General features: G+C 39.0%; 1 protein-coding gene across 1 annotated transcript; it reads right to left on the reverse strand.

Annotated features, from left to right (window-relative positions):
• Positions 1-3,645: 3,645 nt before the first annotated feature.
• On the reverse strand, positions 3,646-23,345 carry LOC106903626 (voltage-dependent calcium channel gamma-4 subunit-like). Its single transcript, XM_014967568.2, has 4 exons — positions 22,819-23,345; positions 9,783-9,866; positions 6,440-6,580; positions 3,646-6,123 (listed from the first exon to the last, which is right to left on the reverse strand). Exons 1-4 carry the CDS (start codon positions 23,027-23,029, stop codon positions 5,597-5,599), a joined length of 963 nt encoding a protein of 320 aa, XP_014823054.1. The 5' UTR covers positions 23,030-23,345; the 3' UTR covers positions 3,646-5,596.
• Between the last annotated feature and the right edge of the window lie 2,283 nt (positions 23,346-25,628).

The raw sequence follows: 25,628 nt of genomic DNA on the forward strand, positions 1-25,628 counted from the left end.
GCAACTACAATCTATTGTTACTGGGTTAATATGTAACAGACCGATGTAACACAAATGACAAAAAGACAAAACTGATGCATAGTTTTCATCATTTTTTTACTAATAAAAATCAGAATAGTGTGGTTTGTATTCATTTCAGCACCTTTTATTCCTGCAGTAGCTCGGTCAATCTGCTCCAGGGCAGATGTGGCTACTGTTCAGTAGCTTGCCATCACCAGCCTGTGAATGTGTGTGTGTGAATGACAGAATGACTGAATGTAGTGTGAAGTGTTTTGGGGTCCTCTGGACTTGAAAAAGTGCTATTCAAGTGAAGGACATTTACATTTACCAAATTAATTTGAATTACTTCAATAGGCAAACAGAGACAAATTTGTAAATCCAGCTGTTGAAGGCATCAGAGATTTATAAGTTTGTGGTTTTATTTTGGATAAAAATGCACCATTTGTGTATTTCTCTCATTATGTTCTAGTATATTAGTTACTCGTTAGCTTATATCTTAGAAACTGTAGAGTACTCACTATTTAGATGCAGAGAGACTCCTATTATTGCAACCCAGAAAAGGAATTAGAACAAACTTGGATCCCAGAAAAAATTCTTCAAGAACAGGAACATTTAGTTTTTATTATTACTTAGAAACTGTGGAGTACTCATTACTTTTACAAATTTAGAGCATACATAGAAAGTCCAGAGAATACTTAGTAACCCAGAAGTCCAGAGGATACTTACTTATACTTATTTAGCAACCCTGATTAGGAGTATCTAGTTTATTTACTTTGGATCAACATTATTAGCTTTTTCTTCTTTCTTTTGGTTGTTATTTTGTATTGCACTTTGTATTGCCTTGTTGCTGAAAATGTGCTATATAAATAAAGCTACCTTTGCCTTCTTTTTAAAAAAATATTCATGTGTGCACAATTAGGAGATCTGCAAAGAAACAAAGCAGTTGGCTTGACATATCAGGTTTGTCAGAAAACAATATAATGTGGACAAAAAGAAAGTGCTTGGCGAAGGACATCCAAGAGTGTCAAAGTCTGAGAGATGATGGCAAAAACCCGTGTTTATTATCACAACCTGCCTGATTGCATTTGCAGTAAAGGTGTCCCTCTTCCAATGACAGGCTCCACTCATCTCTAGGTGTGTAATAATAACGTCTTTTGTTTTTTTTCCCCCATCTTCCTGGCTGACCCCCTGACCTGTTATTTGTTCACGGTGTCCTCTGTGGCTGCACAGAGACCAAACGCCTCACAGCTGTCTCTAAGCAACAGACGAAGGATGTGGATAACAGCAGTGACACACCACCCACAGCGCAGTGTATCATACCCAAGAGATCACCTAGTGTCAGTCGACTGGTAGGAGAAAGACAGAACAACACCTGACAAGGAAGGAATATCTGAATCATCAACTGAACGCTTTCTTTTTTTTTTTTTTGTTTTGTTTCAGATGTCTGCAACCGCGGACGTGCTTCGTTTCTTCTGCGGGAGTAAAGATGGATTTAAAGAGATATTCTTTAATTGTGGCTGCCAGCTTGCCTGTCACAATCTTTATTCCACCATAAAACACAACCTTAATTGGTGGCTAAATTTACCCGAAGCTGACTAGATTGCAGAGCCTTCAGAGGGACCCAACTGCGTTCATTCGCTAATGACAGGCAACGTTGCTCCGGCTAAATTAGACCATCCGTGCCTCAAGGCCATTTCTATGAGGGCCGTGTCAGTCTCTGCGTGTAGAACAACAGGATCGGTTACAGTGGATCCTCATCTGCTTGTTCTGTGCATTTAAACGCTTCATCTGTCCATTTAAACGAGGCTGAGGTGATGTGGGATGGTGAATTGCGAGTTAATGAGCAGAGACCCAAAACAATTCAATTAGGTGGAGATTACAAGGGGATGATGTAGCTCCGTGATTGTGCTGCAATATTGGATGTTTATACCAGAGGATGATTTCCCAAGTTGGATTACCAGTTGTTGATGAAAATGAAATATCACCAGCGTGATCCCTCTCATTTTGTGGAGCGGTTTTATAATTTTGACATGAGGCACAACACAGAGTGATGTGCAAAGCTAGAACACAGTATGAGAGCTTGTATGTTTGTTTTTTTTCCCCTAGCATATTTGGTTATATCAATGTTTAAGATAAGTCTAACCGTACTGAGAAATTCAGGGGAAATCCTGAATAAACAACAAAACTGGACGAAAGATCGTTTTCATGAAATCCAAATTTAGAAAATTGCTACTCAGCATTTGACCTGTTTAAATAGCAAAACCGGTTTAAACAGAAAAGAGGCATAGATCAAATTCAGCATTCCAGCTGTGAAGCATGAAGGTGGAAGTGTCATGGTGTGGGAATGCTTTGCTGTAAGCAGGGTCTGGTCACCTCACCATTAAAAAAAAAAAAATCACTGTACATTTTTTTTGTTTCAGAGGACGCTTTCAACACGAGAAAAACTGAAATATCACAGGACATCTAACAGACTGGCTGAAATAGAAAATATGGAACATCCTGGGTAAAAGTGAGAATTTTGATCCCATTAAGACTGTAAACAGATTGTAAATCCGAGAAACACCTCAAACATTTCCTAGCGTAAAGCAAACGTTCCTCAAACGGATGTTAGAAACTGGTAAATTTTGACGAGGAGTGTCTTACTCAAGTTATGTTAGCCCAGTATAATTAGTTAAATAGGTGTAAAAGGGTTATTAAAAAAAATTCAAGTGAATCACATTTTTTTCCCAGGTGTAAATAAAATATACAGTAAGATTAAAACTAAATATTTGAACTTTCAGACATTGAAAGTGGCAGCTTCTCTGTTCAAAGAGGTCTGCCACTAGAGAAGCACAAACAATGCAAAGACTCCAGCCAGAGGGTTGTGGCTTGAATGGAGACGGCGGCGATTTAATCTTGAGCAGCAGAGAAGGGAAAGGTCAGCCACCGACATCTGAACAAAGCACAGCAATCAGAGGTGTTCGGTGACAAGACGAGCAACCCTGAGATGATTGGTAACAGCTGCAACACAAAAACAGAAAAACGTTCATCAAGAGGTTGGGTTCATACATTTTTAATACCTCGAGTGTTTGATCAGGTGGTGAGTAGGTTTTCAAGCAGTCATGTACGATTCAGCTCCTCCCACCTAAATTCCTGCAATCCTAAGTTCCCCATGCCTATTCCTGTCTATTGATGTCTTGATTTGAAGAATTAACAGCTGATTTGTTTTTTTTTTTCTACCAGCCAATAAATGATCAGTTGTGGCTAATTTCTTTCATGTAAAGAACAACAAAATGTCAGAATGCCGGTTTACACACCAGCTGTAACATGATTTAAACTGTCACTTTATCCAGGTTTTTTTTATAACAACTATGATGGTGAAAAAGACATTGTGATTTGAAGCAGGAGGCAGTCATGTTTCCACTGGTCAGCAGCTGAGAAAGCAGCCAGTTGACCAAAGTTTATGTGGGAAACCAAATCTGTCTAGCTGCAAAAATAAAAAAAAAGGAAACTCCCTGGCGTAAACTCAATAAATGTACGGTTAAGTTTAAATGTTGGAATCTGTTTTGCTCCATATGGCCCGTATGAATTGCGATGACTGTTCACGCTAAACGGCTCTGATTTTTTCATGAAGAAATCACCACCACGAAGTGCAACAATGACCCTGATTTTGTTTGTTTATTCAGGTACAGTATGCCGGGGGTAATACATGAGTTAAAAAATTTTTTTTTCTTCTTTTTGTAAGAACATTGAAAGTGGGAAATACAGCAGATCATAAAAAGGCACTGAATTACCTTTACATAAGAGATAAGTTTGGTACTGAACAAAGTGTATAACAGAACTCCTCAGTAAAACGATGGGAGCCTCGGATTCTTCACTGTTTTTAATTCTGTGCAGCTCAACCGGTTCTGTACCTTCCCTCCTAATGATCCAAATTTGAAATGCTTAATAATGACAATAGAGAAGGTGCTTTATTATATAGTGAGTCATAAATTAGTGTAAGCACATACAGTAAAATACAGCTGCCGCTCATACATGGAATAGAAATATAGTTTCTTTTCCTAAACATACTCACTGTACTTCACCTCACAAAACGAAATACTTAATAGAATCACCGACTCATAACAGAAATACTAGTCTTAGCTGAATATAAAAAGGTAAGTTGAATCACATGATCATTTCCCGACTGGTCAGAGTTTGATTATTGAGACAATCTTTCATTAAATAATGCTTTGAATTCTCTTTTCACATTGGCATGTATGTTTTTTTTTTATTATTATACTTTTATTTACAGCTTTACATTACAAACATTGACTTTTTCAGACTGATATATAAAAGTGAAAGACCTACACTGATGGCTTTTTTTTTTTTTTCTTTTTACATGTGCTCTTCATAGTATGAAGTATTGTCTCCACTAACACTTTTCTCTGGTCAACTGAGCGCAGCGTGCTCAGACAACACTCACAGTATTTACTGAAAAATTTCATGGCATTTTTACCTTTCTTCACTAATTGTTCTCAAGGTTTTGTCTTTGTCACTGGTCCGGCTTCTTGCAGACCTCAAAGGATTCAACCTGCCACAACTTTGCTGTATTTCCTGAGAGAACTAACACAGAGAGCAGTCAGGAATCTGCAGCGCAGCACAGACCTCGTAGATGGGGATAAATCCTTGGGAGATACAGTTCCACACGGCTCCCTTGGCTTCTGTGCAGGATCTTTGTTTGGCAGTGGAGTGGCAAGCCTGCCAGACGTTCAAGCTTTGACAGACACACAAGAAATCTCTGCTTGGTTCTGCTTGGTTATCTCTAAAAACTTGACGCCAAGGCTTTGTTTGGAGCCAAAAGACGTCCTGACTTTTGTTGCGTGTGTGTGTATGTGTGTGTGTTTGTTAAGCTCAGGCTTCTCTAGAGCTTTTTTGTCTTTCGTTTTAAAATACATTCCTCCGTTTGAGAAGGTAGGCTCTTATGTAAGTGCGACCGCTTGCATGAGTGAAAAAATTTTTGCTCCGTTTTCTGACCAACTTTAGAGAGGTCAGGGATTAAAGAACAAACAATACAGAGATAAAATTAGCCTCAATACTAAACATTCAGTACATCACAGTTTAGTAAGGATATAATTTTGTAAAGACACCGACTCTCTTTCAAGGCTGTATTTAGAGCCTAACGTGGAATACAACGAGAAACTAGAGATAACGCCACATACAAATGGAACAATGAAGAATATGTTTCGTTTAGCACCATGTTGTTAGAATAATACATCTGAATTACAAACCTCAAGGTTTCATTCTCAAGTTTAGCTAAAAGGTGTGGGAATACTTTCGTAAACATTGAATGTGTTAGCAGACTGCTCATGTTTGAACAGTTCAAAAATAAAAACTGAACTGGCTAAAGCGCAGAGCTTGGTAACTCTGTGCTGCTTCAGTGAACTTCTAAAAGCAAGTGATTTTCTCCCCCTTTTGTTAATTGGCTCGTCTGCTCTCCTTCTCACTGTCCTCTCTACTTGTGGTCCTTTAAGAAAACTGAGAGACTTTTTTTTTCACAGGGTGAGCTGCTCCAGTACATCAGACTGCTGATTTTACACCGTCGTTCAGGTCAACCTTGACCGTACGATCCTCGCACTCACACTGGCGTGGTTCTGCGATTTACTCCATCCTTTAAATCGTTTGGGAAACAGTTATGAACCTGCAGGAATTCGGCACTTCCCTCGTGCTCGGGGCTGTATGTGTTCTCAGTTACGCTGTCCCTCGCGAGGGCATACATGGACAGCTCATCCAAGGGCCCGCTGGAAGACGTTGCCCCCTTCATGCCACCTACAGGCGAGTTCTCCCTAGAGGCCTCCGTAGAGTGCGAACTGGCGCGAGACGTCCTCCGGCGGTAGCGGAAGCTGGGTATCCTAGAGTATGGCGAAGAGGAGGACAGCGAGCGGATGAATTCGCGCCGCGCCTTCCAGCGGATCTCCTTGTTCTTCTCGATGTAGATGTTGATGACGAGGACGGCGACAGTTTCGGCCACAATGAAGGAGAGAGCGTCGAAGTAGAAGGACCAGCCATAGGAGTAGGTGTACTTCTTGTCGTCGTCCCGCTTGTCACCTGGATCCCCAGTGTTGCTTGAGATGTAGACAATGATACCGATGATATTGCTTAGGCCTGGTGAAAGGAAAGAAGGATAACTACTTCTTGCCATGAAAATCACCTGAACTTTTCTACCAGCAAAGATGAAACTTATTATTTATCAACCAGTAAATGCAGGATTTTCATCACTTCAGGTACTCTAAATGACATTTATGATCATTGCACATGACTGAGATGTGTGGCTGTCTTTAAGTACCGCATGAGTCTATTAGTGCCACATCATTATTAATGGAAGAAACTTTAATATTCCAGCCAAGATGATTGAAGCTCTTTGAAAGCAAGGCTGGCAGTGTGCATGTGTGTGCGTGTGTGTGTGTGTCATTCAGCTTACCTGCGGCTACAAAAAGAATGCCTGCACTGAGGAGTACATTATTTGTCTTGTTGTACGCTCGCCCCACACCGACACACAACCCGCCAAGCATCAGCAGGGTGGTGCTGAGGATGGGGAACACACTGAAGGCCCGAACAACACCTGCAGAGAGGCAGAAGAGGTGGAAATCGCTCCAGAATAAATCTGAATTCAATTAAATCATTAGGTAGCATTTTTAGTTTATACCTACATTACAGTGTCTCGCAATATATTAGCATCAGAAACCCAGTCCATACAGTTCATATGTGTCTGATTTAATCAAAAATTGAGCACAACTGCAAACCTACCAAGACAAAGCCCCTCGCACGTACCAGGAGGTCAGGAAAAGACAGTATTAATCAGAGACGCAGCCGAGACACCAGTGGTTACTGCGGAGGAGCTGCAGAGATCCACAAGACAGGTGGGACAATCTGCCAGCACAAATGTTTGATGCAGTGTCCACATATGAGGACGAGAGGCAAGAAGAAAGCCATTTGTGGCAAGACTCTAAGCTAACAGTTCACAAGCTCTTTCTATCCAGTCTGAGAGATCTCAAGCAGTTTTGCAAAGTAGAAAAGGCAAAATCTCTGCGTGTATAAATCTGGTGAAGATATACAGAAAAATACCTACAGACACTTTTGTTCAGATAAAATACAGAATTTTTTTTTTCTCGGAATGTGAAAAGTTGACATGATGACGAATTCTTGAGTATTTTTTCCTCTTTTGCTAAATACAGTATTATATGCAGCAGAACAGTTTTTGAAGATAAAGAAAAAATAAAATCATTCTGTAACTTTAAAAGTCTCATCAATTCAATCCCACACTGTCTCACTCCCACTTCCAGAGAACTCCCATTATCATTTATTTTCTGAATCCTTGTTGTGACAAAGCTTGGCTAATCAGCTGTGGGTTGCAATAAGAGTGCTCAATGACAATTACCACCAACAAAAAAATGAATCACCATTTTTCACATACAAGGTTGGATGGGCTTTATTCAGCTGTGTAGCCTTTTATTGAGCCCTTCTTTCATTTAGTTTGGCTAATGGACATAACCTGGACCGAGTCCAAAATCTGTTAAGTTCTCTTGTCTTTCTTTGTATTTAGTTAGATACTGTTTCTGCTTTCATTAAAAATAAGATCCTTTACAAACTGAGTATTTAATGCATATGAATAATGTCTCCATGCGACAAACCCTCCAATACAAAGCTATAAAATAAAATAATAGGACGCTACTCTTCATATTTTATAAATGCATAAGGTAATGTGTTTACAAGGTTCTTTTTTTTTTTTGTCTTCATTACGTTCTTGATGGTTAGTTCTTGGTTTAGCTTTGTGTCAAATCTATAATCCAGTAAAGAGTCATGTCTGAGATTTCCATCCTCTGATTTTAAATAGCATAATTAGAGTTTGAGTGACGGTTCTCTCTCTGACCAGCATTATCTTTTAATTAAACCACACATAATACCCAATAATTAATAATTATAATAAACAACAGCAGAGTGTACATCATTTGGAAACTGATTATAGCATTTTGTGACTGACACCGTGATTATTTTAACTATAAACTTTAAAAAGAAAACACATCTTAACACAATATTCAAACCTAAATGTTCCTGACAAGATACTGTGACATCAATGTGAAATTTCTTTTAAATAACAAGTTTTTTTTGTTTGTTTGTCTTTTCGCAAAAAATCGATATCGAGAGTAATGAGATTCAACACTTTTCCCCACTCTGAACCAACTTTTTATTTAAAGGATTTGTTTGCTGACGGACCGTCTTTTAAAGTAACTAATTCAGTTACTAAACAAGAAGGCTGTCTTTGAGCTTGGACAAAGGACCAGGCGAAAAGAGATCTGATCGGATTTAAATGGAGATAATGATAACCACTAATTATATGCAAAAGACAACAGACAACATGTTATTTTGGAGGACTTGTTTTCACAGCTGCTGATTTGGCAGCCAGCTGAAAGACCTGACCGACTGAGGATGCCTGGCCTCAGAGACCGAGGCTGGGCAGCTTAGAGCTGACCTGCAGGTAACAGCCGGAGCACTGCAGCCTTTTCCCTGCCAATATTCTTCTCATGGATTAGAGAATGGATTATGTAACGCTGCTTGCAAGCCCACAAGTAAAGGATTGCACTGTTTCGTTTTGTTTTCCATAGCAAGAGTTCATCTGGACATAAATGTGGCTGGATCGTCACTGCTAAGTTTAGGAAACCAGAGCTAAATCTCCAAGTAACAACAGGAGCAGTAGGAAATGCCACCCATCTATTTAGCAAGTACAGGAAGTGGTCACCACAATTGCATGTTACTGTGCAGTAATGTAGAGGAAACATGATGTGTCATGAAATTAATCAAAGATGATCGATACTAAAAATATTCTGTTATTATTTATTCATTTTTTTTCAGATGACCTCTGTGGAAGGCTTAGTCTCCTCTGCTAAACATGCCCACAGTTTTATCACAGGAGTATCGCTACATTACATCCACCATAGGAGTTCTGTGGGTCGATTCCTGTGGATGGATGGCTGTCATTCAGGTGTAGAAATAAAGGTTGCTGCTGTCAACATCTGAAGGTAAGGGGATTTTTTATTTATTGATTTATTTTTAATGCTTGTTTCATTTTATAGTCTCCTCCTCTGTAGAGGTTTGGAGACGCATGAACTTTAAATTGGATTCATAGGCCAGCGCGCTGTTACCGTTCGAACCAAAGGAACAGCTTTCAAATAGCCTGCCGTCAGTTTCAGTGTTGAAGGCCAGCAGGTTCAAGGGTTTGTGTGTGAAAGTTGAGGTGAGCAATGGAAGAAAGTAAACACAAAAATGTATATTATGTGCAACCTTTAGGTAATTCCTAAATATTATAATCTAATCACCTGTTGACAGAATCCATATGGAAGCACATGAATGTAAAAGTGAAATTTGAATCATGACAGATGATTCTGTCATCTGTCACTATTTTACCTCAAAGGAAAGGTTTTCTTCTTTTTCAGAGGTAGCAATTGTAAAATAAGGATAACTGTTGCAATCAATTTTAATTTAAGTATTATTTTGGGGGCAATTTTACCATTGTTACTGCCTCACATGGTTTAATATTTCCAAGCTGTCTTTGATTTTCTTTAGTTTAATTTCATTAAGATCAGAATGCCTCTTAATAAACATGACAAAAAACATACCACATCCTTCTATATGAATTATTATCCACTTGTGGTCTGCCTCTAAAATCAAATACTAGAATAATACAGACATGTGTGTATAATATTTGCCTTTAAAGGATGGGCAGAGTCAATAACGCCTGATAAATAGGCTAAGTGGGCAACACTTACGCAGCAGATATTCAGAGCGGTCCGTGTCGTAGTCGTCGTCATCAGTAAGGTGGTTGATCCAGTAGCAGCTGCCTTGATTGATGCCTGCAGCACAAAAGAATCAGAATGAGTCTACATAACACTGACTGGTATATTCTGGTACTGCTGAAAAGGATAAATGCTTATTTTGCATCTTCAGAAGGGAAGTAAAAAAAAAAGTGGTCACCACTGGATTCAGAATTCATTGTATTTGGGTATCAACTAGTATTTGGATAAAATGTGCCCAGTAGAGTCAGAAGTTCCTTTACACACAAGCATGGAAGTATTTGTAACAGATACACATTGAAAATGGTCAACTATAAGTCTTTTCTCTTGCACAAGGACACACACACACACACACACAAAAACACAAAAAACAAGTTTGAGCTTTTTAAAATTCAACACGCTTGTGTATCCTACATTTTCTTGTGCATCTCTTTCTGTATTATATGTTGATACAAATGAAGCCCCTAAGTACCAAGGCCAGATAGAGATCTAAACTGGCATCTGTAAGTGTGTGTGTGTGTATAGCTGTATATGTGTGTGGAAAAACAAGCATGTATGTTGGAATGTGCTACTTTAACAAACAACACTTCTTCTGCCAAAGCCTGGCAATTGAACGCGATCAGTGACCCTTTTACCGCAACACTTTGAAGCCGCTCTGGATGTGCCTTTGTTGCACATCTGTGCTGTGTGTGTAAAACAAAGAGGAATTAAGGTTTGAAGATAATCCACCGCTGATATGTAGGCTGTAGGCCATAGAAAATTAGCCAAATGTGTGAAAATGAGGGGTGTTACACGCTTACTAATGCTAACATAGGATGCTCTTCCATATTTGCAAATCATCTATATACATACAGCTTTTTTTTTATCAGATAAGCCATAGAATCTTCTGTCTTCTTATCTTTTGTGTCTGTTTTGTTTTGAAACCCTTTCTCGGATAGTTTATTATTGTACATGTGTTAGAGCTAGGGTTAAACTTTTAGTATCTGCAGACATTTCAAGGTGTCACAAACATATGGGCTGCATTTATTTTACCACAAGGTGACAAGGACCGATTCATTATAAATCATACAGTTTTAGAAATCAAAAACATTAAAACTATAAATTAGCTGATGTCACCAAGCGGATTCTCAAGAACATGTCAGGCTATTTCACACATTACTTATGTATTAGTGCAAACAATTGTTGTTTTTCGACTCTGTGGTGTAATTAAAGCCTATTAAATCTACCCGTATAAAAACCCTGTCTTTTGTGCTCATGTTTCCCTGCACTTAAATATATGACGACGCCGTTGCCATTCAGGATGAGGGTTTATTCAATAGTGAATCAGCTGAGCTTCCAGAAAGCTTTTCTTAGTTTAATTATTGTATCTAACAAAGACTTTCCCAAATCAAAGAACAATTCCCTTTTCATCTTTTGTGCTTTACCTGAGACCGCGGATGAAAGCTGTCCTACCACATAAATGCCAGCCTTCATTTACTGCAGTTTCAACAGATACCTGTCAGCTCAATTTTACAGGTGTCTGAAGGTAAACCGCAGAACTGTGATTGTCTGTGGCACAGCTTTTAAGGGCACAATGGCTTTCATTAACTAGGTCTGCTGCCTAATAAGGGACATCAAATTAATTAGTGTCAAATGAGTCGGTGGAAATGTAGCACAAGTTTCTGTGTCTAGTCACTGGTGGAAAAAAGGGGCTCTGTACTAATTTTAAACCACAATGTGAGACTTTAGTAAAAAAAAAACAAAAAAAAAAACATCTTGCTCATGTGGACAGCTAACAAAAACACAAACACAAACACCTCTCTTGTGCTGATAATTGCTGTGCAAACACCAAATCATGCCACAGGGTGTGTAGCAGAAATAGTTCACATGTGTCGCTTTGTCCTCTCAGCACAATAAAACTTAAAAGTGATTTTACAAATTGTTTACAACAGAGAAGACAAAATGTTACTACTAAGCCTGTTACTATGTTTATCACGCTTTTTTTTTTCCTGACCAGTTCCAACAACTGACTCCACCCACTCTTATGAGTTCAGCCAATCAGCACCAAGGAGTGTGAACAATGCTTCTGGACTCCTGGTTTGGCTCCATTACTTGCCAATAGCATGTGAAGTGGCTTTGCACCTGGCAGAGCTTGATGTTCAATTCTGATTTTATCTGAAATCCGAATTTCTTGTATGATCGTTCACATTACTTTTAATCTTTTTAGTGGTGGGACAGGGATGTTGCACAGACCCACTTCATTCAGAACTTCAGGATGTTAGAGCAACTTTTGCTATGTCAGCATCAGGACCACATTCAGAAATCTGACCCAAAGAAATCTGATGTGAGCCAGATCTGACTTCTTCCAAAAGTGTGGATAATAATAATATTGCCCAGTCTGCTTACTTTCATCTTCAAAGCATTAATTTTGAATGTCCCTCCCTCAACTCCTGTACAGCCTCTGTCATTGTCCGTTACCTCATCGCCTCTCCTGCCGTCTACAGTAATTCTCTCTTCTTTGGTCCCCCTCATAAATCCCTCCATAATCCTCCACATCATCTAGATTTTAGTCACATGCATCACCACCACTAATACCGCTTTAACACATCACCCCAGTTCTTCAGCCATTGCACTAGCTTCCAGATGAACTCATAGTGGAATTCAAAATCCTCCTGCAAACATATAAGGCCATCCACAGACTCACCCATCATTATTTTCCAGTTCTTCTGCACAATACTACTTCCTCCTGCTCCCTCAGGGCATCATCCTTCATCCACCTCATTGTGCTCTCTGCCTGCCTTGACACCAGGGGGAGCAGAGCTTTCAGCTGCTAAATTCCCTGACTTTGGATTTCACTCCCACTGGACATCTGAATCTCCTTCTGATCACATCTACATTCAAAACTCACCTATTCAAAATAGTACACTCTACAATGTTCCATTTTATTCTGTGTAAATTTTTAATTAAATTGTTATTCAGTGTATTCTATTAGTATATTGTTGCTATTTATAGATTGGATTTTAAAAACCGCATTGCATTAATATTGGTAAGACAATCTGCATCTTTGATACACTCTATCTCTTTAAAGTGTAAGTTTATTTTGTCTCTATGTGCTTGTGTGATGTCAGGAGAACACAGTGACTCTCAAAAGTGTAAACATCCATGATAAAATGTCAGGATTTTGTTGTGCAAAAAAAAACAAAGTCAAAAATAATAACCCCATTGCAAAATTTTAAACATGTTTTTTAATACTTTGCACCTTCTGAATCGATATCAAACTTCTTTTGCATACACCTGCCATGAGTTATAGAGAAGCTAATTAAACTTAAATACATTTCAACTGTCCTTGACTTTCCACATTTGTATCATTCAACTGAAGTCACTGTTTTCAAATATGTTACAAATGATCAAAATGATCTCATTGGTCAAAGGTGTCAGTCAGAAGAAGGGTTTTTAAAAAAGCAAAGCATTGGAAAAAATATGAGACAAAAGGAAGTGGACAATAAAAATGAGTTGAATTTATTGATGAAAAGATGAAAATCGAACTGGTCAGGTACTTCCTTCAGCTGCACTAAAGGATCTGCAGGGATTTCCCACAAGAACTGGTTTGGTTCTTGTTCTGATAAAAATCGTCTTCCTATGTCCTAATTGATGGCTCAGAGACATAATTATTTTCTTCCAAAGAAAATATTCAGGAGCTTCCAAAATTTTGTAAGTTATATATGGTCTGATAAAATCACAAGTTGTGTAACATAAAGTGAGCATATAATGTCAAGTGTACATGTGGAATGTCAACAAACTCCGTGCAAAGAAGACTGAACACAGAAACTGAATCAAATGGTGCTTCTGACATTTTTTGTGAACTATGATAAATCCCCAGAGATAATATGTAGACGGGGAAACGTTTTTGAAATTATTCATCATGTGCTTTAACAAAAGAGAATGGGAGGCAATGAAATAGCAAAAACACAGAAAACAAAACAACAAAAAATATTTATATGTATTGGAATCCACGGTAAATAGGGTTTCTGTGAGCATTCAAGCGACGCAAATTAGCAAGAGAGAGAGTGAAAGTGAGAGTGAGAGTGAGAGTGAGGGAGAATGCAATCACAATAAAAGCTATTATGCAATCAGGGTCAAAGGGCGGCACAGGAAATATTTATAAGCTAAAGAGAAAATAAAAAGTCTGCTTTGGGAAGGGAAAAGTGCAAGAGTAATAAACTGGAAATTAATTATGCACGCTTAACGTATCAAAAGAAATAATGGGATATCTGGCTCTGACTGGAGTTTAGGAGCCCCATACTGAGCATCTCCTTCTCTCCTCCATAGCAACCACTGTGAGTCTTTAATAAGCTCATTTACATAAATAGCCTCCAAGGATGCTTTTTGACATTTTCATTGTATTCTGATACCCATTAAATAAGCGATAGCATTTCTACGAACATCACCTCTAAACAGAACTGTCAACACAAATGTAGGAGACAACAAACAAGAATGTCCACTTGTAGGCACACGTGTGGATTTAAGTGTACAATTGCTGTGGCAGTAATAGAGCAGCAGACCACAGGAGAAAAGCAAAGAGCCATTATTTAAAAAAAAAAAAGAAAGTTCAACCATTTGCAAACACATGCTTAAGGGAAAATTGTTATAAGCATATTGATAGATGAGGGTGCTCAAACCTACCTCTGTACATTTCTTTGTTTCTAATGACCTGCTTCAATATGTCTGGGGTCACAGCTAACAGTTTGGACCTGGGGTACATCTGTGCATCGTGGTGTGAATACAGTGACCCACTCTCACACACACTATAAATGCCTTGGTAAAATCAGTACTACCTACTACTATGAAATAACCAGATGAGCAGCACTCCAAAATATTCAAAGGTCAGGGCAAAGTAAACTAAACGCACAATCAGTCCCAAAAAAAGAGACATCTGTGATAAACGAGCTTAATCAGTGACAAGCAGACAACAATAACAACATTCTATAAAATTTAAGCTCATATGATTACATAAAATCACAAAAGTCAAAGAAAATAGTTCAACACAAATTCCTCATCATGTCTTTTAAAGTTTGTCAGAGATCTGTAACCAGCTGATGAGAGCATGTTGCTGAAACATGTCCTGTTTTTGCCCTTTGAATATTTTTGGGGTGCTGGTTATTCATATTTTTTGTAGTTGTTAAGAACCAGGCACCCATTTCCTCTTTTGTTACATTGGAGTTGTGCTCACTACCTTCCCCCTCTTAAAACAATGCATGTATTTGAAGTTCTTAAGGAGACAGATATCATCAGGATATAGCAGAATGCTTTAAAGGTTCCAGCCAACGTCTGCCTTCCAATAATACATTGCAAGTCTTCAAGAAATATTCACTAACTTATTTCTTCCTACAGCAGCAGCAGTTGTGTCTCTGTTATGTTAGAGGGACAGATCTGAAAAATATTCCCTCAGTCTCCAGAACACATCAGCTTTGGGTGGACTTGGAAAACAAAGAGTAATCAGATCCACCAAGAGGTTAACTCAACAAGAAGGTACCAAACTTTTTATACACAAAGGAAATCAAATATGCACACACACACACAAAACGACAAATAAAATAAGATTTTTCGTCATCGTATCTTCCATGTTCTGGCAGTGAAGAAGCTAACTAGCATAGCATTAGCACACAGCTAAGTGTCACACTGAGACATTTCCTGAGCTCCAGTTTTACATGTTACAACTGAGATTCATTTCAAGGTTTAAGATCTTCATGGTTATTTCACTAAGTGATGTTAGCTGCACTTAAGAAAAAGGGTCTCGTATGTAAGAACATATGTAGACACACAGGACAATGGATCGTGGGGTAAAGGACGACAACTGAATGTCTCCTGTGGTATCGTCTCCGTCCTTGAGGGAGAGGTTAACTTGATTGATGAATCAGATTGAGGAACGATGGTTAGCATGCAACACATGCAGGATCACACGGTTTGAGAATTCGTTTAGGAAATCTATTGTTGTTTTCTACCAAGACGTTCATTGCAACTTTAAATCTTGGATAAAGAATGTTACTTTGTAGACAACAGTGTTCATTATATTTACCATATCTGATGTTATCTTTGTTGCTTTACTGTCTAGTGAATGTCCAAAGGCTCATAAGAGCATGTGTGCATACTCTTATGGCTGAGAGGCATTACTGCATGGGCTCAAAAGCTTTTGAAAGGTGATACTACAAAGACATTTTCTGGCTCTCTCTAATCAACCGCCTGGATCTCATGTGTAATTAGGGTGTTAATCATTCTGTCGTGATTTAAAGTTAGAAAAATAAAAGGAGAATTCAGATTGTACTCACTTTAGGCTACACTTTAAAAACAGCCTGTTTTATATATGAAGTGCACTGCAAAAGAATTCACACCCTTTCAATATTTTCACATTTTGTGACAATGCAACCACATCCTTCTTGCAACAGTAATTAGACTCTCAGGTTGGAAGAAATGTAAATTAACCACGCACTTATTTAATTGTATTTAACTGCAGAGAACTTGTCGACAAAATTTGATCCAAGAATGAATGAAAGATGGTAAAAACTGCATGTCTTGATCTGATTCCATTTCCTTAACTTTAATTTTCTATTACATTTTTAATTAACAGCTCCACAACATAGAAATTGTGACTTGCTAGAGACAAACAACATTCAAAATATAGTTTCTCCTACAAATAAAGTAACCTGTTAATAACAAGAGATAGGCAGGGTAGATATCCTCACAAATAATTGCAGTGGGCCTAATAGAAGTTTTGAGCAAATAGTTTGTAATTAATCCCACACACAGTCCAGAAGGACAGCTCTGCTCCTGTGAAAATCTGAACTCTGTCATCGCTTTCTAAAAAACTTTCCCACCTAAGAAGGCAAATGTTTTTTTTTTTATATATGACATTTTCTTTGTCAATCACTGTAATTTTCAAGTAAAGAGATCATGAAAAACAGTTTATAAAATACAGCTTGCATTAAACATATTGCCTCAAATCGTTTTCTACTAGAGACCATTGTTACAGAAATAATCGATTGTTTGGAAGCATTGCAAGACCACATTAATATAATATTTGCATACACTTTATGAGACGTGGTGTGGGATTTCCGCGTATCCTTTAGGCTTATGGTAGATTGTTTATAGGACTCCTCTCCTCATTGCTTTCTTTCAACAGTAGCTGATAAATAGATGTCTTGTCCTGACCTGCTGTGGATCAGTTCCTTCTACAAAATTGCCAAGAACAAATTGACTCTAAATAATCCTCAAGGTAGATGACTGGTTGACTATAGGGTTTCTTGGAGTCCTGTAATGGCATTAAGCTCGATGCTTTGACTTCCTCATTTCAACACTTCAGTGGCTTTGCAGATAGATTAATGACCAAACCAATCAAAATTGACATTTATATTGTGCATTACTAGAAGCCTTTAGTCGGTGATGAACATGTATTACTTCTACACGGCTTAATAACAAACACAAGCAGAGTTTCAGCTGCAGTTCTACTTTAATCCCTATTACTCCTGGACCTCCAGCAGAGATGAGAGCACTCAAAGCTTTACAATAAGTTAAATGATTAAGTCTTTGCAAAGCTAAAGGGCTTAATGTCCAAAGCAGGCATGTTCCCACAACTTTCAATGATTCACCAACACATGAATTAATTTGTTGTGGAAGCGGGGAAAACCGGTGCAGCAAACAAACTGCTCCAATATTTTCTTCTTCTTCTCTCTGTCATTCAGTCCAAGTGAGGATGAGAGAAAAGCAATTTTGGCAAAGACATCAGTGATTCAGCGTTGATATGACTGACAGTCGGTTAATTAAATTGTCACCAGGCTGCAATTTCTTCAAACACAGCTTGAGTTCGACTGTGCATGTGTATCCAAGTTGTTGGGAGAAAACTGAGATTTTACGCCACATGTAAGCTGTTGTGAGTTCTGTTATGCACAGTCAGTTAAAAATGCACACAAGCAATTGATTCTCAGTGTTATATATATTTATGAGAAAATTACTTGGAGCCGTGTAAATATTTGTATGTATGTCAGGATTTTCCTACTTAATTGGATGTCCTATGTTGTCTGATTAGTCATTTCCAGCTGCCTTTATTTTGTTTAATTCTTGTTTTTTAGGGATTTTGCACTTGTTTGAAATGTTTTATGGATGATTTGCATTTATCCTGATTGAATAGCAAAGATTGCTCTGGGTTTCAAATCATCTTAAAAATCAAAAATCTTAACTTTGCTGTGCTGATATTTGCATCTGAATTATATCTTTGCAATGGGTTTAAGGCAATAAAAAACCCAAATTTAATTCAATTAGTGCATGGGAAACACAATAAATTACACAGAAGAAAAATTGGCTGCTTTGACTCAGTTTTTCCTCCTTCAAAACATAAAAAAACTAATAAAACCACTCTTAGGATTTAGGAAGACATAAGGTCATCCTCAGCTTTTTGTTTGTGTCTCACAAGGAGGAAAAGAGGGTGAAAGATCTGCCCCAACCGTGTTAACAAATAACCAAAGAAATGATCTAGTTTCTCTTGGGTTCACTAATTAACACTGCACTGTGATTTTGACACTAAGGTCCAAATGTCAAAATAACAAGCAACTTTGCAACTTTAGTTAGACATTTATATTGCACATTTATAGCATAATTTCTGAAAAGACAGTATTTTTTGGTTTCAAATAGAAAGCAATGTAGGGCTGGGTTATAGAAGTGTCAATTTGGTTTATGGAAAAGATTGACCAATCCAGCATCAGTTTAATAGCCAACCTAGTGACATCATAGCTTCAGTTAATCCGCAGCATTGGAGTTAAATGAAGGGAGACGTGTGACATCATTGAAAAATAAAAATAGATTTGTGACCTCCAAATCTCTGTTTAAAAGCAGGTTGAAAAATGTAACTGATGTATTTATACATGCTTACATGCAACGTATCAAATGCAAAGCTTTGTTTTCAGGATTTTAAATCACAGTAACTCTAATTTTCACTTTAACATGATCACAGTATGTGGATGTAGTGTGGACTGAGCAGCTCGCATTAAAAAAAGCAGCTTTATGACGGACAGAAAAAGAAAGAATTGAAAGAATTGTTCTTTGAATAAATAAATAACTGAAACTTAGTAATTTGAAATCTAGTCATTTCCTCACTTAAAGTGTTGACTGTGGTTTACATTTTAAAATATTTACCCCAGTCACAGTGACAACATTTTAACTTAATCTCTAAGACAGAAAACAATAAGCTGTATTTACTTAACTTTGGTTCAATATATATATACATATAATGTTAAGTAATAACATAAATAAAGTACCAAAGTCTCAAGTTGCACTGTCTAGCACCCAATCAAACTTGGGCATTACTTTGCATGTTGAAAGGCCTAATAATTAAAAGTTTGCTTAACATTTATTTGAAAGACAAATTTTGAAAAGCATTTTCATTTTCTCTTCTAGCTCCGGTGGCTTCAGAAAGCTGGAAACACAAAAGAAAGTGGCGAAGCAGGAAATGATTATTAGAATGTAGAAGTTGAACCTTTGTGGAGATGAAGAAAGAAGAAGCACATCAGAGGACGTGAGGATGAAGAGACCAAGGTGGAAGTTAACGCCTGCTGGCTAATTAGACACCCCCCCCCCACACACACACACACACACACACACACACACACACGTTGCTTTTTGATAGCTACACTTTAATTACAGATACGTGGAACATGGTGAAACGGCAAAGTGACCTTCCACCTCCTCATGCCCCCGACACAATCGAATATAATTGAGTGCCTTCTCTCAAAGACGCACATATCCACCAAAAGCTCCCCGAGAAAAACAGCTGCCTCATGGCTCACAGCAATCCATCGCCAGCTGAGGCGTTTGCTTTAAATACGATGCAGCTAATTAGACAGTCAAATTGGTTCATTCATATTTTTACACTGGGTGAAGTTTCTGGGTGCTAGCCTCACTGTATTAAATCTGTAAACTGCATATAAATGGAGTGCTGACCTCATACTGGAGAGACCATGTTTTTTCTGATTTAACTTGAAAAAGAGGCGAGGTATGTGAGCATGGTGCCCTGTAAGCGCAGCTATTTGTTTATTGGAAAGGAATAAAGGCTGAGTGGTGCTGAACAGCTGCTGCATGTCTTCTGACAATGCGTTGTCACCGAGAGACGTGTGGATGTCTTAAAGTGTTCTGTAAAACAGGCCGATGTTTCACCCGGTAGCTGTGAAACCCTCAATAACTGTTTGTCATTATGACTGCAGGGTTGTGTGTGGTGGTGGTGGTGGTGGTCGTAGCGGTGGTGGGGGAGTCTTCATCGCTTGTCTTTTCCTCTACACTTATGAGTCTCCATGACAACTGAGCCACTTCGCAGCCGCTCGTAGTTTTTGGCAAAAGACACAGAAGTGAAACTATCTTATCACAACAGACCAGGATGTTCGTCGCATCCGTCCACCTTCACCACAGGACAAGCGCGGCAGAGTTTCATGGCTTGACAATGACTGTGTGTGTCTCTCTTTCTCTGTGTGGGCTGGGATGAAACAGGGGGAAAAGTGAAACTTTGAAATAACGAAGGGAAAAAAGCCACTGTTCCAACACTGAGAGACCTTCCACTGGCAGTACAACAGTATTCAGTACTAAATAAAAATACACTACTTGGAGCAAACACCAAAACATATCAGATTACTTTGATTGGTAGCATATTCCATATTCTATGGCCCTGCCCTGCTCCTCAGTTTTAATTACCCAGTGCGGGGGGGATGCCCCTCCCCCCCCATCCTTAGTACCCTGAGGATGGGGGGGCATCCTCAGGAGCTCGGTGTATCCGAGCAGCCGGGGCAAATGGACCTGGAATATACCTGCCCCCATCTCGATTGGATTAGTCATTCAGACAGTTCTCTACAACAAAATTACAACCATCTAGCTCGGTTGCTTTATTCATCTGGCCCACGATTACGGGCAGGGTGGATATGGTCGTTCATCTGATGATGTCCCTGTGTTGTTGGGGCAGGGAGATTGCTCCGGGTGTCACTTAACTCGATTCTGTCAAGCAAAGTGGTTTGAGACCACCTAGGTCTTGTTCACAGATGATGAGTGAATTTCATATCGTACTCTGTGGAAATCTAGGGGGTACATATGGGTGTTACCAGGTGGTTGCCCTGGTTGTGATGCTATGGCCTTATTAGAAACAAGAATCTGTGTTTGGTTAGGTGATTTCATTGTGTGGAAGTTCTGGGTGAGTAGGGACGATAACATTAACCTTTGGGGATCTGGTCAGTCTTGACCCATTTCTGTGGTCTGTGCTGCCTATTGGGTCAGGACCTGCCCCTCATTGCTGTGGGTTTTGTTTGCATCCATGACCATGTTCCTTGATTTTACATGGTGCTTCCATTCCCAACGCCAATTGACTCTACCTACAGTTTAATTACAGACAACTTTTACCCAAATTTATGAGCAAGCTTACATGCAAACACATGCAGACACATCATTTCTACTTGTGGGGCTGTTTGTACAGTAAACGCATTTAGTTATGTCGATCTTGTTTGTTATAATGTATATCTCATATCATCATGATCGTCATCATTATTTTTTTTTATTAGATTATGAAATGTAAGTACTGCTACTATGTCTCTTTCCCTCGTTTCCTTTCTTTCTCTCTGTCCTTCCTTCATCTCTTTATATTCATCCTGGTCGTCCTGCCTGTTTCCTAAAGGATTCCAATATGTCGTGCCATTAGTTCAATAAACTATGCAACGAGGGGGCAATCTCGTTTTCCCTTTATTTGTACAGCAATCCTACCTATGACACTGCAATGCAATCACATCCGCCGATCCTGCTTATCTTATGTCAGCAAGATGCAAAAGAAAGGAAAGAAAAATTCACAATCACAAATATTCTATAAAGAATGGATGTATTTAATTGTTACTGCCGAATGGTGCGCCTTTGTCTGGAGCATATAGTTGTGTTTAGGACTGACTCCACCTCCTGTACATATTTCACTGATCTGCGTTTATGAGCAAGCAGAATTTTGTTGTGAAATTTAGCTGCCTTGAAAAAGCAATATTTAAACTAACAACTTCCTTCAAAATATAACATTTATAACAAATTATATGGCGTTATATATCTTCATTTTGAGGGAATAGTCATAAGAATCGAAAACCGAGTAAAAAGAAAATTCCACTTTTTTCCTGCCTGCTTACTTAATACAATTCCTACAAATTTCTGCCTCATGACAAACGTCTTGTGTCGCGAACAAATCCATCCAGTCACAGCGATTCTCTCATTGATAGCTGAGGCAAGAAGTCAAGGGGTGGTCGGAAGAAAGATTTGGTCAATGAGCGTCTGTCTACTTCTGGAGAAAGACGTCACTGCCAGCGCACCTCCGGAACACCAATCCGTTATATTTCCCCCAGAAAAGGGAAGCGAAACCCTAAGAGAATTAAGTGTTTATCGGATGTTCCATCTCAATTTTTTATTTTTATTTTTTCAATAAATCTATTAGTTTTTGCTCTTTTTGCTCGGACATGACGTGAATTCAGTCATCTATTTTTAAGTCATCGGGCATGTTTCCATAGCGATTTCATAGATGTTGCCAAGCAACGCAGCATTGAATACAATAAAGACATGAATGAAAGTAGACTAATAGCGCGCACATTTCCTGGCAGCGAGAGTGAATGGGCTCAGACGCGCCGGCTTGGCACGGCATTCTTTCGTAAGGATTCATGTGTGGGATTTATGCGGTGTAACAGTTGGCGCACAGGTATACTCAGTCTTGTTCAGCTTAAAATGCCTATTCTTCTCCCTGTGCATCTCTAACATCTTGCATAAATCCCTTAAAAGTTTTTTTTTCCACAGTTATAAGGTTGTTCAGCTGTGGAGTTATCCCTATTAAGAGGAATTTGACGTGCGTAAAAGGAGCGCGTCCTTTGTGCGCACCGGGAAAGAAAAAAAAAAGCAACCCTAAAACGAAAACTATTTCTTATATGACAGGAAAAAAATCCTGTTGACTGGAGAGAAAGTGCAGATCTATTAAAGTTTGAGGGGAGCTTACCTTCAATACAACAGATTCTCCACAGTCCTGAGTGGGTGAGATCGCCTTTCTTAGTTTTGATCTCGTCTGTGGTGGCGTTGGTGCCATTACAGATGTATGCCCGTGAATAGAGCCAGTAGTCCGTGCCAATAGCGATGGTCATCAGGCTGAAGGCGGCGAAAGCCCCTGCCGTGGCCAGGAGCGTTTGAACCCCGCGGTCGCACAAACCCATGGCGCTTCATACTAGTCCGCACACCCCCTGATCCAGCAGCATGCACGCACCAGGGCGCGTCAGGGCGAGGGTCTTCTGGTCATACTTGTGTTTAAAAGTGAAAGAGACCACAGACTGATGAAGCCACTGTTCGTAATGCTCAGCTGACGTTCAGCTTGCAGAAAGGACACTGGTGGTGTCCACTAGTGAAGCCCCATTTGAAGCACAGAGGAGAGATTGACAGCAACATCAAAACACTTCCAACCTCATCAGCACTTGATTATATTGTTTTCTTCTCCTCAGTCATGGTCTTAGAGCACTTTTTTTTCCTGCTCCAACACAGACTGCGTCTCTGTTAAAAACCCATCTGAACGAGCGCGACGTCAAAAGACTCTTTAGTGAGACCCCACCCTCATCAAATCTAACCAATGAAGGAGACGTGCGATTAAATGAGCAAAATGAGAACTCGGTTCTGCATTTAAATTTGCTGTCACAGCCTGTGCCCAATTAAAAATGTTGCCGATTCTATGAGGAAATGTAAATATCCAAACAAAGCCAGTGGCACGTGAGACGTCTCCACGCTCCGCAATGAACTCACATGTCATGAATATTACCAAACTCGGAGTTACCGCTGTCACAGGGAGGAGAGAATGGCATCCCGTGACACAACGATCCCTGTGGTGCACAACAGCCCAACAACCGAACAGACTGTCTCGAACCAATTAGATGTTCAGCCGGTGTTCCTGTACTGAACAGGAATCATCGGGGTTCACCGGGTTCATTCGGGAAGCAAAAGTTGAAGGCTACAAATATTCCATAAGTATCCATACACAACAAACCTCTCGGCATTTTGTCAAATTAGAATCAGAAACCTCCAATCTATTGTATCGTGGGATTTAAATCACAAACTGATTCCATTTTTTTTCTAATCTAGAGAAAATGCACATCTAGAAGCTGATATTGTTTCCCATCCTTCTCTTCCTATAACCTCTACCTGAGTCAGATCGGATGGATAGTATCTCTAGATGTTGATTTACATCTGGACTGGACTGGGCCATTCCTACACATGTAAATACTTTAATCTGAACCATTCAGTTATTGGTCTAAGAGTTGCTATATTTTGCAGCTTCTAACAGATTATCTGCAGGGTTTTCCTGTTGACCCTCAACACTGTCAATGCTGAAGAAAATGTCCACAGCATGATGCTGCCTCCACCATGTTTCACCATGTAGTGGGTTCAGACTGGTCGGTAGTGTTGACAATATTTTGTGTATTGACTGGATTCAGATTTTGTTTTCACAGCTTTACTGTATCCACATGGTTTGTGGCACAGTCACAAATATTTCATCTTAGAGATGACGAAGACAAAGAATTAAGTGTCTCTGATGATTAGAATATTGTCAGAAAGTTGAATATACTAATGGTGTCACACTGTGTCAGCTATTTAGCTGAAAACACCTGCCAAGATTTCCTGAGCCTCTAAATGGTCTCTCACTGCAACAAAGTCATGGGAAAGACTGCTGACTTAACACATGTCAAGCAAAATCTATTCAGTGGTTTGAAGGATCTTCACAAGGAGTGGACTGACTCACAGACGAATGCTGATTCTGGGACAACGTCACAATTGTCTTACCTGGGAGAAGGAGAGAAGAAACTGAACTGCTTGCTTAGTAGGTCAAATTTCTTATTTCAGATGTGATTAAAGTTTGTATTTCATTTGGAAATCCATGTCACAGAGTTCAGATGAAGAGTGAAGAAGCACAGAATCCATACTGCTGTAAGTCCAGCGTGAAGTTTTTACAGTCAGTGATGATTTGGTGTTCCATGTCGCCTTCTGGTGTTGGTCCTCTGTGTTTTCTGATATGCAAAGTACACATCTACCTAAATATCTGAGAGCAGCTTCAGTGACCATGGTGTTACTCCACTTGGTTGGCCAGCAAAGTGCCCTGACCATGGGGTATTGTTAAGAGGAAGAAGACACCAGACTCAACAATGCAGATGAACTAAAGGCAGCAGTCAAAGCAACATTGTTACATCTCAGCAGTGACACAGGCAGATATTCTACATCTCACTATATTGATGAAACAATTGAAGAAAAAGAAGGACCAACCAGGCACCGAGTGCATAGAAAGGAGCAGATTATTCAGAAGATATTTATCTTTAAAATCAATTTTTTAATTGATCTTAATATTCAGATTGTCAGACACTGAATTGTATTTTTGCATACACCCCAAAAGCTTAAGCAGAAATACACTCCATAAAGTTAACTAAAGTTAGACTAACAAAGGCATCTTTTTTCAAAAAGATAAGAACATATAGGTTTTAGTTTCAAATTGTGCACAATATGTAGTTACAAATGTGACATGTGTTTTTAGAACAAAATTTAAAACAAATTACAATTTTTCTCTCCAATTACCAAACTTGCCTCAAATATCTATTTATTGTAGATTATGTATTTGTTTGTTCAAACGCTGTAATATTTTACCTTTCACCACCTAATGGTGGCACCAGGTAGCTCCGAAAAATAACGAGGGAGAAAAAAAAAAGGTGCACCTCAAAATAACAGATATTGACTATGACGTAACAACTACGGGTCCCTTTCTTTGAGGCGCATGCGCAC

Source organism: Poecilia mexicana, unplaced genomic scaffold (assembly GCF_051168715.1).
Source record: "Poecilia mexicana isolate PSO_F unplaced genomic scaffold, ASM5116871v1 scaffold_8, whole genome shotgun sequence".
In the NCBI taxonomy this organism is placed as follows: Eukaryota; Metazoa; Chordata; class Actinopteri; order Cyprinodontiformes; family Poeciliidae; genus Poecilia; species Poecilia mexicana.

Excerpts from the sequence above, each read along its gene's own strand:
- LOC106903626 (XM_014967568.2), bottom strand. The coding sequence starts at position 23,029 with ATGGGTTTGTGCGACCGCGGGGTTCAAACGCTCCTGGCCACGGCAGGG. Across the intron at positions 9,867-22,818 it reads GAGAATCTGTTGTATTGAAG|GCATCAATCAAGGCAGCTGC; the intron begins GTAAGCTCCCCT and ends TTTGTGCTGCAG. Across the intron at positions 6,124-6,439 it reads CATTCTTTTTGTAGCCGCAG|GCCTAAGCAATATCATCGGT; the intron begins GTAAGCTGAATG and ends TCCTTTCACCAG.